Source organism: Malurus melanocephalus, unplaced genomic scaffold (genome assembly GCF_030028575.1).
Source record: "Malurus melanocephalus ecotype Western Australia unplaced genomic scaffold, MMel_1.1 scaffold_887, whole genome shotgun sequence".
In the NCBI taxonomy this organism is placed as follows: domain Eukaryota; kingdom Metazoa; phylum Chordata; class Aves; order Passeriformes; family Maluridae; genus Malurus; species Malurus melanocephalus.
In genome coordinates this window covers 115,246-126,194 of record NW_026624119.1, presented here as the reverse complement: position 1 = coordinate 126,194, position 10,949 = coordinate 115,246, and the positions used below count along the sequence as shown (strand labels likewise).

The following is a 10,949-nucleotide window of genomic DNA, read 5'->3' as shown; positions in this document are numbered from 1 at the left end:
GGAAAGGAAAGGAAAGGAAAGGAAAGGAAAGGAAAGGAAAGGAAAGGAAAGGAAAGGAAAGGAAAGGAAAGGAAAGGAAAGGAAAGGAAAGGAAATGTTCCGTGGAAAGAATGGGATTATTTTGCTTTTTTTGGGCCTCCACAGACTTCACGAACTGTGAAGGTTTTGGGGGAAATCTGGAATTTCCATTGATCTGGTGATCAATACAAAAGGCTAGAGGAGATCTTTATTTTAACATTAAAGGGTGTTTCAGATCCTTTGGGCTGGGCTGTCTGGGATGTCAGAAATCCCTTTGATCCCTCAATTAAAACACACAGATATTTGCTCACTGCTGCTTTTAGCCTGACTCAGATATCTGTACTTTCATCTCCCCCTCTGCAATTTGGTATTTTCTCCTCTTCTTCCTCTCCACCTGCCTGCTTTTAATCCCCTTTTTCACTGCTTTACTCATCTGTAGGGTAAACCCACAAAMTCCTCCATTCTGGAGATCCCTTTGCCCCCTCCCTTGCTGGATATTCCAGCAAGAAATGACTTTGGAGCTCCCAACTCACAATGTCAGTGCCCAGGTCGATGAACAGGATGGTGATGGTGCCAATGGGCATGGGAATGCTGGCAATGATGTAGATGAGGAAGGGGCACAGCTCGGCAATGTTCTTGGTCAGGGTGTAGGCAATGGTTTTCTTTAGGTTGTCAAAGATCAGGCGGCCTGGAGGGAGAGAAAATGCTTCTGTCAGAGGGAATTTTTACCATTTCATTTTTTATTATCACTTATATATTTCTATTTTTATTTTGTTTTTATGCTTTCCAGAAATCAAATCAGATTTATCTAAGTGAAGTGAAAACATTTGCTGCTCTTTTTACTTTCCTCATATGTTTCTTTATGCATTTTGTAGTTTATTTTGTTGGGTTTTTGGTTTTTTTTTTAAACTATCCCCCCTTAGACCCTTTTGAAAACTCAAGTGCAATAAAACACTTCTTTCAATGAGAAAGTTTGAGGGGAAATTTCCCATTCCACCAAATGCTGTAGATGTAATGGAAACCACCTTTACAGTGGAAGAAAAAGGGGGTGAGTGTTCCTGTCAGAGGTGGAGCRCAGTGAAGGTGATGTGTGAGAAAATAATAGAGGGAAAATGTGGAGAAAGCAATTTTTGGCTTCAAACTGCATTGGAATGAGTCAGAAAGGCTTTCATCTGAATCCTGATCAGAGACAGAAAATCATTCCTATGTGTGAGACAGGGAAATGATTTCCTCATTCTCTGACTGTCAYGTGTATAAATCGAATTAATTCCCAGGTTTCCCAAATATCAAATCCACAAATTCAGCAAGAGACGAGAGGAGAGCAGCAACTTCCAGCTCAAAAAGGGGAAAACAACTTTATCTTTACCTTCCTCCACTCCTGTGACGATGGAAGCAAARTTGTCATCCAGCAGGACCATGTCAGCAGCGTTTTTGGCGGCGTCAGAGCCAGCAATGCCCATGGCAATCCCAATATCTGCTTTTTTGAGGGCAGGGGAGTCGTTGACTCCATCTCCAGTCACAGCAACCACTGCTCCCTGGAACACACAAAAGGATCCAGGTGTGGGTTTGGGAGGAGAGGGTGAGCCCTGGTGTCATCAATTTTTAGATTTCTGGCAGGAAAATGTTGATGGGAAGTTGTGAATCCTTTTTGTCACCACATCAAACACAGCCAGGGGTCAGGAGGGTGGTGGGTAGGGTTAGGAGAGCAAAAAGGATTTTGGGAGCACCTTTTAGAGTAGAAACATGGAAAATTCGGGATAAAAAACCAGGGACGTGATTCACTGCATCCTGAAKAGTGGACATCTCAATTAAATGCACTTCAAATGTAATTAATCTGATATAAGGAGGATTAAAGATTTGGGTGTCTGYTCCATGTGCATGATCCACCCCTGTCTGAGCAGACCCAGGTTCACCCCTGACATCTCTGGGGGATTTGATTAACATATCTCCCGTCCTTTTTAATTTTTTTATGAAGTGCTACAGAATCAGCCAGTCTTCATCTGAATTGTAAATTATGTAACYGCTCATCCCATCCCATCAGCTTCTGGCCATCATCACTCTGTGCTAGAATTTCTCCAGTAATCCAAAAAGATGGAAAACTCTGATTATCCAGCTCATCTTTATCTTCCCRTGAAACCATCTCCTGCAGAAGTTGCTGGCTCGATGCAAGGCAGGGGAAAAAGCCTGACAAACTGATGAATAAAATGCTGAATTTCCTGTGCCTGGGGGGATTGGGCACAGTGTCACTACCTATAAATAATGCCATGTACAGAAGGGCTTATAAGCTCTGAGCACTAAAGATAGCTGGAGACTGGCTGGGGGAGGCTGTTCCTTTTCATCCCCTAAATCTGCCCAGAGTGTGGGTGTCTGAGCTGTGCAGAACACGTTTACCCACCGTGTGCCTGACAGAGACCATTCAAAAAATGAAAAACACACGAAATTGAATGATTTTATCTCTTTTTTTTCTTTTTTTTTTTACTCTCTGGAGAGCACTCCAGGCTTAAACCCAAAAAGCTGATAGTGCTGATTGGGAAGCTTAGTGCTGGCGCAGCTACAAAAATAAAATAATATCTCCTGCCACATCTTCTCCAGAAAGTCCAGGCACAGAACTAGCGTGGCTTTAATTCACAAAATCTACTCAGGAGATGTCATTTTTGAGTGGAGAGTCTTTTGATGGCAATTTTTATTTTTTACAGAGCTCTGTAAATGCTTTTTTTTTTAAAGAAAAAAAAAAAATCCCTCTGTGCTGGCTGCACTCCAGGCTGCTTTACATAATATTGCCCATGGATGGGACAAACCCTTTTTAAATCCTGCTGGCTGATTTACAGCCTTGGGAAGATAAGGCTTGGTGGTGCCATAAATCACTCTCTGGCATTCTGTGGGGTTCATACCTCAGAATCATAAATGGTTTAGGGTGGAAAAGAGCTCTGAGTTCACCTGTTAAGGCAGCAGTGCCACCAAACAATTCCCCTCCCAAACATTCCTGTGGGCAGGAGGTCGTGGCTCTGAGCAGATAAGAGAGGATGTGGCAGCACCGTTGTTTTAATCCAGATTTAAAGAATTCCCAGCGATTGCTCCTTCCCAAACAGGAAGTTTTATGTGACAGGGACAAGCCAGACCTTGGCTCCARCTCCAGACTCAGGGAAAAGCTCGTTTTGTCACCGGGAGCAGAGAGTGCAGCAGGAATTTGAGCGGCTTGGACTCAGTCCAGGCAGTGTTTGTGGCAATCTGTTAGATAATGTTCTGGCACGGGGGAAAAGAGTGTAAACAGAGCTCGGGGAGCGCTGGGAATTGGCTTCCAGCCTGTCAGCCYGGGGCTGGCATCTATGTGTGACCTCTGTTAGCCCTGGCTCACCTGCCTCTGACAGCCCTCCACGATAATCAGCTTTTGCTGCGGCGAGGTGCGGGCAAAGACGATCTCCGAGTGGTTGAGCAGGATCTCGTCCAGCTGCTCCGAGCTCATGTCCTTCAGCTCCATCCCGTTCACCACGGCTGCTGTGGCTTCCCTGGAAGAGCAGAGGGATGGGTTTGAGAATGAAAAGGGTGCACACAGTGCGATGTGGGAAAGCGCCAAATGGAGTTAATTGCAGAGGAGTTTGTTGTTAATTAGCTGGTGTCGAGTGAAAGGCGCTGCAGGAATCCCGAGTGGATCACAGTTACCTGGATGCAGAGGGGACTCAGGGAAGCTTCAGAAAATGCATTTTAAAGAGGTTTCTCATGAGGAGGGACAGTGCAAGACATCGCCTCTGCAAAGAGTTTTGATCCTCTCTTGTGATGTTGTTTTTTCCACATTTAAGGGATGAAGGGGGAATTTGGGCTCACGGTCCAAATTGGGGTGTGTGATGCCAAATTCTGCTTTTTGTGTGTGTGTGCTTTGTCAAAGGGGCAGTAACAGTGACTTCCATGTGATCCACGAAGCACAATTTGTTGGATTTTCACCAAGAGCAGCCAAGATGAAAACCACGGAGTGGACACATTTCAGTGGAGATGACACAAGGGTGGGAATGTGTCACCAAAAAAGCAGGAAGCACCTGGGATATTGGGAATTGGGCTATGAAATCATCCAGGAGGGAGCAGGAAAAGGGAGCCCCAGGCTCTGCTGGCTCTCACCTCCTGTTCACCTGCTCCACGGGGATGTTGAGGCGCTTGGCGATGTCCTCCACGGTCTCGCTGGTGGCCGAAATGATGCCCACGCTCTTGGCGATGGCCTTGGCCGTGATGGGGTGGTCACCAGTGACCATAATGACCTGAGCAGGGGACAAGGGAGTGACAAAGTTGAGATAAGGGGGAACGTCCATTGTGGGGGAACAGGAAGCAGTTTAGGATGGGAGCAGGGCTGTGCACACAATTTTGGGCAGATTATGGGCTGTAATTGGCCGGCTCTGCATCGACATGTGGGCTTTGCCTCTGCTCCTCGAGGCTGCTTTATCAGCGCTCTGAGGGAAGAGTTCAGCAGCCAGATTAGAATAATGCAGAATAAAGGAGCCTTTATGTAAGGATCTATATTAGGTACGTGCAGCGGGGAGGGTTTGTTGGAGTTTTGTATCTTAAAATGGATCCTTGTGACTGAGGTGTCCTGACAGATAAGGCACAGCCTTTCCTTGCTTTTCTCAGAGAAAAGTTGCCAGATCTTGAGGCTAAGGAAAATTTCATCAGGGTTGAGGCTTGGGATTCATCTCCTCTCAGATCTATAATTCTAAATATGATTTTCTTTGATTTAGATAGATTTTTGCCTTGGCTTGGAGCTGGAAGTTTACTTGTGGGTCCCCTTGGGAATGAAATTAGGGGAATTACTGCTTCATGTTACACTTGRATAGTTTAGAGATTAGTGATGCCTTTGGATACTTGTTCATATCAGGTGTAGCCCTGTGTCCTGATGCCCTCTCAGGATTTTTTTCTACCGTCTTACTCTGTTCACAAACCAGTAATTCCAGCTGGTGTGGGTTCTGTATTCTAGAAATGGATCTGATGAGAGAGCATCTGAGGTTTTGCAAATTTGGATTCCCAGTTTTAAAATTCTGTGCAGCTCCTGTAGGCTGATTCCCACTTAAATTAAAACATTTTGCCTCTGGGGACTTTTTAAATTGCAATTATGGGATGGTGTTAACTAACGTTGGTATTTTTGGTAGTCATTGCTGAAAAGATAATTAACAACAACGTGGTGGAAGACCGTAAACACTTTAAATAATACCTAAAATAATTATAATGAGTTTTTCTGTGGTGGAATCACCGTGGTTTTCGCTGTAAAATCCCTACCTTGATGCCAGCACTGCGGCACTTGGAGACAGCGTCGGGCACCGTGGAACGGGGTGGGTCAATCATGGAMAGGAGCCCCACAAAGCACAGGTTGGAGGTGGGGAAGTTCATGGAGTCTGTGTCAAACTGGAAGGTGTCTGGAAACTCGTTTTCAGGCAGGTACAAGTGGCAGAAACCTGCAAAGAGATTTAGGTTGATGTGATGGGCAGGAAAATGTGGGAGAAAGAGGAGAGCTCATTAAATCATCAGGGTTTGCCCTTGTTTGCAGAACTCCAGCGCACTGAACCATTTTTGCAGGCTTGCTGGATGTGCCAAGGCTTTAAACCCCATTGGACAGAGTTTACAGATGGATTTGGCCCCGTTCCCTCGGGCAGGCCCTGCAGCTGCACTCACCCAGCACTCTCTCTCCCATGCCCCCCAGCTCCATGTAGGCTGTCTGGAAAGCTTCTGCCTTCTCACTGTCCAGGGGCTCCTCCTTGCCATTGATCATGATGGTGCTGCACCGCTCYAAGATCCTCTCTGGGGCACCTTTCATCACCAGCAGGAAGCGTTTGTCCTGGGGGTCGTCGGTCTCGTGGATGGAAAGCTGTGCCACAAACATGAGATGGGTTGGGAGAGTGTAAATGGTCCTCATTTGTCTCTAGTTTTGCATGGAATTCATGTTCTTTTCCATGGAGATATCATATATTCCATCAAATGGAATGAAATGTATTTATTATMATCTAAATTTCCTCTGTTGTTGAGTTAAGGTTACTTTAACCCCATTAAGGTTTTGTAGTCACCCATTGTTGCATTAGGCCCAGTGATAGAAACAAAATTAAAAAAAAATAAAAATTGAACACACCTGGAATTTGTTGGTAGAGTTGAAAGGAATCTCAGCCACTTTCTTGTTCTGAGCTCTGATGCTCATCACGTCCCCCAGAATGACCTCAGAGAATTTCAGCAGAGCCGTTTCAGAGGCGTCCCCAACCACRACCCTCTGTGGGCACAAAGGAAGAGAACAGCTCAGGGCCCCTGTCCTTTGATGATTCCACCCTTCTGCACAAGAAATCTACATTGTCATGGTCAAGATGTCCTGGAAAAACCTTAAAATAAAAATTTGGGATTTCTGGTTTGTTCTTGGAGCTGGAACTGAGCTGCAGCAAGGGGAGGAAAAGAGCATTTGATGCTGAAAAAACAGATTTGGGGTCACACTCAGGTCACTRCAGGGGATAACYCCAAATTTCCTTGAGAWTGACATTGTTGAGTAGATTTGTTCWGGTAGCYCAGTCAGTAGAATTTAACASCTTCAAGCAGTCWGATGCATAGACATTAATTAAGKCACCTTTRCTATATTAAATTAATTACAACTCYTGCCACTCGTCTTGSCTTTTTCCCRGCAGGCASAGTTGRGTTTGGACAATTCTGTCATGCTCAGGGGTTCTTGGGGCTGTCCTGTGCAGSGYCAGGAGCTGGGATTGTGGATCACTTCCAGCTCAGGATAATCTGTGTTTCTATGCTCTTGGCTGTGTGGGTTTTTTAATCCTGTGTTAAATTTTGTGTGAGTATACAGCAATCAAACCRCTGTCAGTAGGAATTTAGAAGGTCRACACAGTAAAATGGAGATTACTAAAGCCAAGCAGTGAAAATTGCTGATTMAGAGGAAGGGGAATAAGCTGGTGTGAAGTCAGCAGTACCTTCATGATGGGGAGATTTTCCTGTCCTGGCCGGAATTCCGCCCGGTTGCAGAGAGTGACAATTTTTGACAGTGCCGTCCATGTGGCAGAGCTTTGATCAAAGGGCTGGGCTGAGAGGAGCAAAACACACATTGGGTCCTTTAGCACATTGCATGACACRAGTAGAGGTACAGGAGTGGAAAAACAGAACTGACATTCACAGGAAAAAAATCATTCTTTTGACAGGTTATTTTACAGAAAAATATTTTGCTGCAAATKTTCCCTCTGCCAGTGCTGGCAAAGGGGTTTGGATGATGTTTCTCTGCTGAATTCCCTACTAAATGTACCCATGGCAAAATGCTCTCCCTCCTCCAGATTTACCTCTGTGAGTGGAGGTCAAATATCAATTTCTTTATTTTTCACCTCTCTACATGGCTAAGGAAGGAARGAAGGAAGATATGTCTGATTTAACCTTAAAAAAACATTCCCAGAGGACACCCCAGCTTTGACCCAAGCACCTGCCCCTTCCCACACCCCACATTTACTCGTTTGATCTTCACTGGTGTCRGCTGAGTAGATCTGGTTGTCAAACCAGAGGTGGGCAACCGTCATCCTGTTCTGGGTGAGGGTCCCTGTCTTGTCGGAGCAGATGATGGAGGTGGAGCCCAGGGTCTCCACAGCCTCCAGGTTCTTCACCAGACAGTTCTTCTTGGCCATGCGCTTGGCTGTGAGGGACAGGCTCACCTGGCAGGAGGGGACGTGTGGTTACAGAGGTGTCATGAGGTTACATGTCCCTGCTAGGCCTTTTGTCTTTATTTTTTTTTTAAGTGAATATTTTTTTTTTTTTTTTTTTTTTTTTTTTTTTTTTTTTTTTTTTTTTTTTTTTTTTTTTTTTTTTTTTTTTTTTTTTTTTTTTTTTTTGCTTTTTGTTGGCCAAATTGTGTTTTTTCACCCTTTTATTAAAATCAGAATCTGAGGTTTGGTTGTCACTAGAACAAGTAGATTTGCTGCTGCCAGGAAGCTGCTTGCCTGCTGATAGGAATCAGGATGTCTTATCAGTCAGGAGGCTGCTTGAGATGGAAGGAGCTGCAATGGGCAGGGAGCTCCTGGTCACCAATTTATGAATCCTACAACAATTCCTTTATGGGCAGGGAGCTCCTGGTCACCAATTTATGAATCCTGCAACGACTCCCTCAGGACAGGGAACTCCTGGTCACCAATTATGAATCCTGCAACGATTCCCTTATGGGCAGGGAGCTCCTGGGCACCAATTTGATGAATTCTGCAGTAATTCCCTTCCTTATCKCTCTGGTTGTTTGCTGCTCAAGTGCTTCAGAGCCAGCAGTGCTCAGCGCATGTGCTGCTCCTCAGCCAGGGAATTCAGTGTTGAATTTGTGGAAATAAGTGGATTTTTCACGTGACTTTCAGGGTACAATGTCCCCATTCCAAGTGAGAACAGGCAGTGGGGGAATGATTCACGTCATTGTACTCAGCAGCAATCGAGGCAGAGCAGTGCTTGAGGAGTGTTGCTCCAAATTTTTAAGACTTAAGAGGAATGACTCAGTTATCCAGAATTCCCAAACCCCCAAAGGGTTTTTCCTCAGAATAAGAACCCCACTCCTGTTCAAACCCAGCCCATCCCAGCGCTCTCTCACCGTCACAGTGGCCAGCAGCCCCTCCGGCACGTTGGCCACGATGATGCCRATGAGGAAGATGATGGAGTCCAGGATCTTGTAGCGCATGGAGACGGAGATGATGAAGAAGAGGACCCCGATGGAGATGGCCACTCCTGCCACCAGGTACACGAAGTGCTCGATCTCAATGGCGATGGGCGTCTTCTCGTTGCCCACGCCCGAGGCCAGCGAGGCGATGCGGCCGATGATGGTGCGGTCGCCGGTGTTGATGACGATGCCGGTGGCGGTGCCTGCAGGGACAAAAAAACGTCACCTCCGGGGCACACAAACCCTCAGAGGCAGCTGCAGCCTGGCATTCCAATGGGTATGGATGGAAAAACTGTAAGGAGACTGGAATCAATTCAAATTCAAATCAATCAATTGATTGATGCCTTAGGATTTTTAGTTTCTGTATTTTCATGTGTCTGTATTCTTGTATTTCTCTAGGACAGCACTAAAAACTACCGTTCTCCCATCTTTACCTCATCCCCCAAAATAATCCCAAAACAAGCCTAAATCCAAGGACACCTCGCTGCCTCAGAGCCCCAAAATACGGAAACAACAGAGAATTGGGGATGGGGAGCAAGTTTGGGGTGGTTGACATCATGACCTGAAGATCACTGGAGAATTACGGCCCAATTTGTTCATAACGCAGAACTTACAAAAATTGAAGATCTCATGACTTGGGGTCCATTTTGGGTGCATCCTCAGGAGCAGGAGGCTTTGTCTGCCCTAATGTACCAGGGGGCCTGTTAGGCCTGGATTAAAGTTTCTATTCTCGTTCTCTTAAGTTTGTCTGGTCTCTATTTCAGATTAGCCTGATCTATAAYGCATCAGATCGTTGCAGCCACAACCACACTGGGTGTTGAAACAAATGCCAAGTGTGACCACCCAAAAAGTCACATTTTGTTTTAATCTGCTCAAGACAGAATTATTGTGAGCAATTGCACCTCTCTGAAGTTTCTTGAAGCAGGATTTCCTCAATGAGTTAGCAGGACAGAGCAGCACCTGTGCAGGTGCCTTTTTGGGGGGCCCTTCTCTCTGTGCACTGATAAATAACAGAGAACAAAAATTCCCTTCAAGTTCCCTTCTGTTCCCCTCAAAATGCTGAATAGAAGTCAAAGTCTAACCAGAAAAAAGATAAAAAGGTGTCAAAGTGTGCACACAGGATGATAAATGTGGCTGGAGCCAGTGGAGAAACAGATGAGGAAGATACAGTGGGATTTCCATGCCCAGTTTGGGGTCAGCTCACCTTCCACACAGGTGGTGGAGTAGAAGGCGATGTTCTTGGTCTCCAGGGGGTTCTCGTGGGTGAAGTCACAGGAGCGGGACTGTGGCTCTGATTCCCCTGTGAGTGAAGAATTGTCCACCTTTAATGAAACGGAGACATGCCCATATTAAAGTCAGCAGTGCACAGCGGTGTCTGGCCCAGGAGGCCAGGGGGCAGCTTCAGAATCTTAATAATCTTAATAATCTTAATAATCTAAATAATCTAAATAATCTTAATAATCTTAATAATCCTAATAATTTTAACAATCTTAATAATCTTAGTGATCAGTGACATCAGAATCTCTCAATGTCTTTTCCCTGAGCTGCTCTGTCCCTGACAGAACCTATTTCTGTAGGAATTCAGTTCAGCCAATGCCGTGTATCTGCTGGTGAGATTTTCTGCAGCAGCCTGAAAAAAACCCACAATTTTGAGGCTCTGCCATTGAGAGTGGCAACTCTCAATCCTGTGTTGGTGCATTTACCCTGTCCTGGCAAAGMGCAGTACCAGAACCTGGTTTTGATATTCAGGGAGGGAGGTGCCAGTCCTGGAGGAGCTCAGCATCACATTAAGGCTTCTACTCTCTGATTTCATTAATTATGTCTAATCAAAGCTCTAATAACCCACACAGACTGTACAGAAATTCCTTCTCTTTAATAAACTCTGTTTTTCCTCTTTCCCTGTGTCTTTCCAATCCCTGCTCACCTTGCAGCCCTGGGTGAAGATGAGGCGGATGTCAGCAGGGATCCTGTCCCCACCCTTGATCTCCACGATGTCCCCAACCACCAGCTGGTCTGCTGGCAGCTCCTTCTTCTCGGCATCCCTGAGCACAAGAGCTTGCTGGAAAAACAGAAAGGGGACAAAAATCAGCCTTGTGCCACCCTCTAAACTGAGATCCTCCTTTCTGTTCTGGGAAAAATCCAGAGGCACAGATTTGATATCCAGGTGTGCTGCTGAGGCTGGAATTTGGGGGATATGAGAAGGAAAATGGTCTTGGAGATGGAAAAATATGGAAAAAATATGGAAAAATATGGAGAAATATGGAAAAATGCCTTCCAGAAATGCACTTGCATGACAGCT

General features: G+C 45.5%; 1 protein-coding gene across 1 annotated transcript in view; it reads right to left on the bottom strand.

Annotated features, from left to right (window-relative positions):
• Window positions 1-10,949, bottom strand: part of ATP12A (ATPase H+/K+ transporting non-gastric alpha2 subunit) — a 22,206-nt gene that overhangs the window by 5,609 nt on the left and 5,648 nt on the right. The window contains exons 6-17 of the mRNA XM_057385917.1: window positions 10,575-10,709; window positions 9,855-9,972; window positions 8,585-8,853; window positions 7,475-7,673; window positions 6,951-7,060; window positions 6,119-6,253; window positions 5,668-5,860; window positions 5,275-5,450; window positions 4,129-4,265; window positions 3,374-3,524; window positions 1,385-1,553; window positions 552-706 (exon numbers count right to left, since the gene is read on the bottom strand). Coding sequence (XP_057241900.1) covers window positions 552-706; window positions 1,385-1,553; window positions 3,374-3,524; window positions 4,129-4,265; window positions 5,275-5,450; window positions 5,668-5,860; window positions 6,119-6,253; window positions 6,951-7,060; window positions 7,475-7,673; window positions 8,585-8,853; window positions 9,855-9,972; window positions 10,575-10,709 — 1,947 coding nt within the window. The remainder of the gene's footprint in view (window positions 1-551; window positions 707-1,384; window positions 1,554-3,373; window positions 3,525-4,128; window positions 4,266-5,274; window positions 5,451-5,667; window positions 5,861-6,118; window positions 6,254-6,950; window positions 7,061-7,474; window positions 7,674-8,584; window positions 8,854-9,854; window positions 9,973-10,574; window positions 10,710-10,949) is intronic.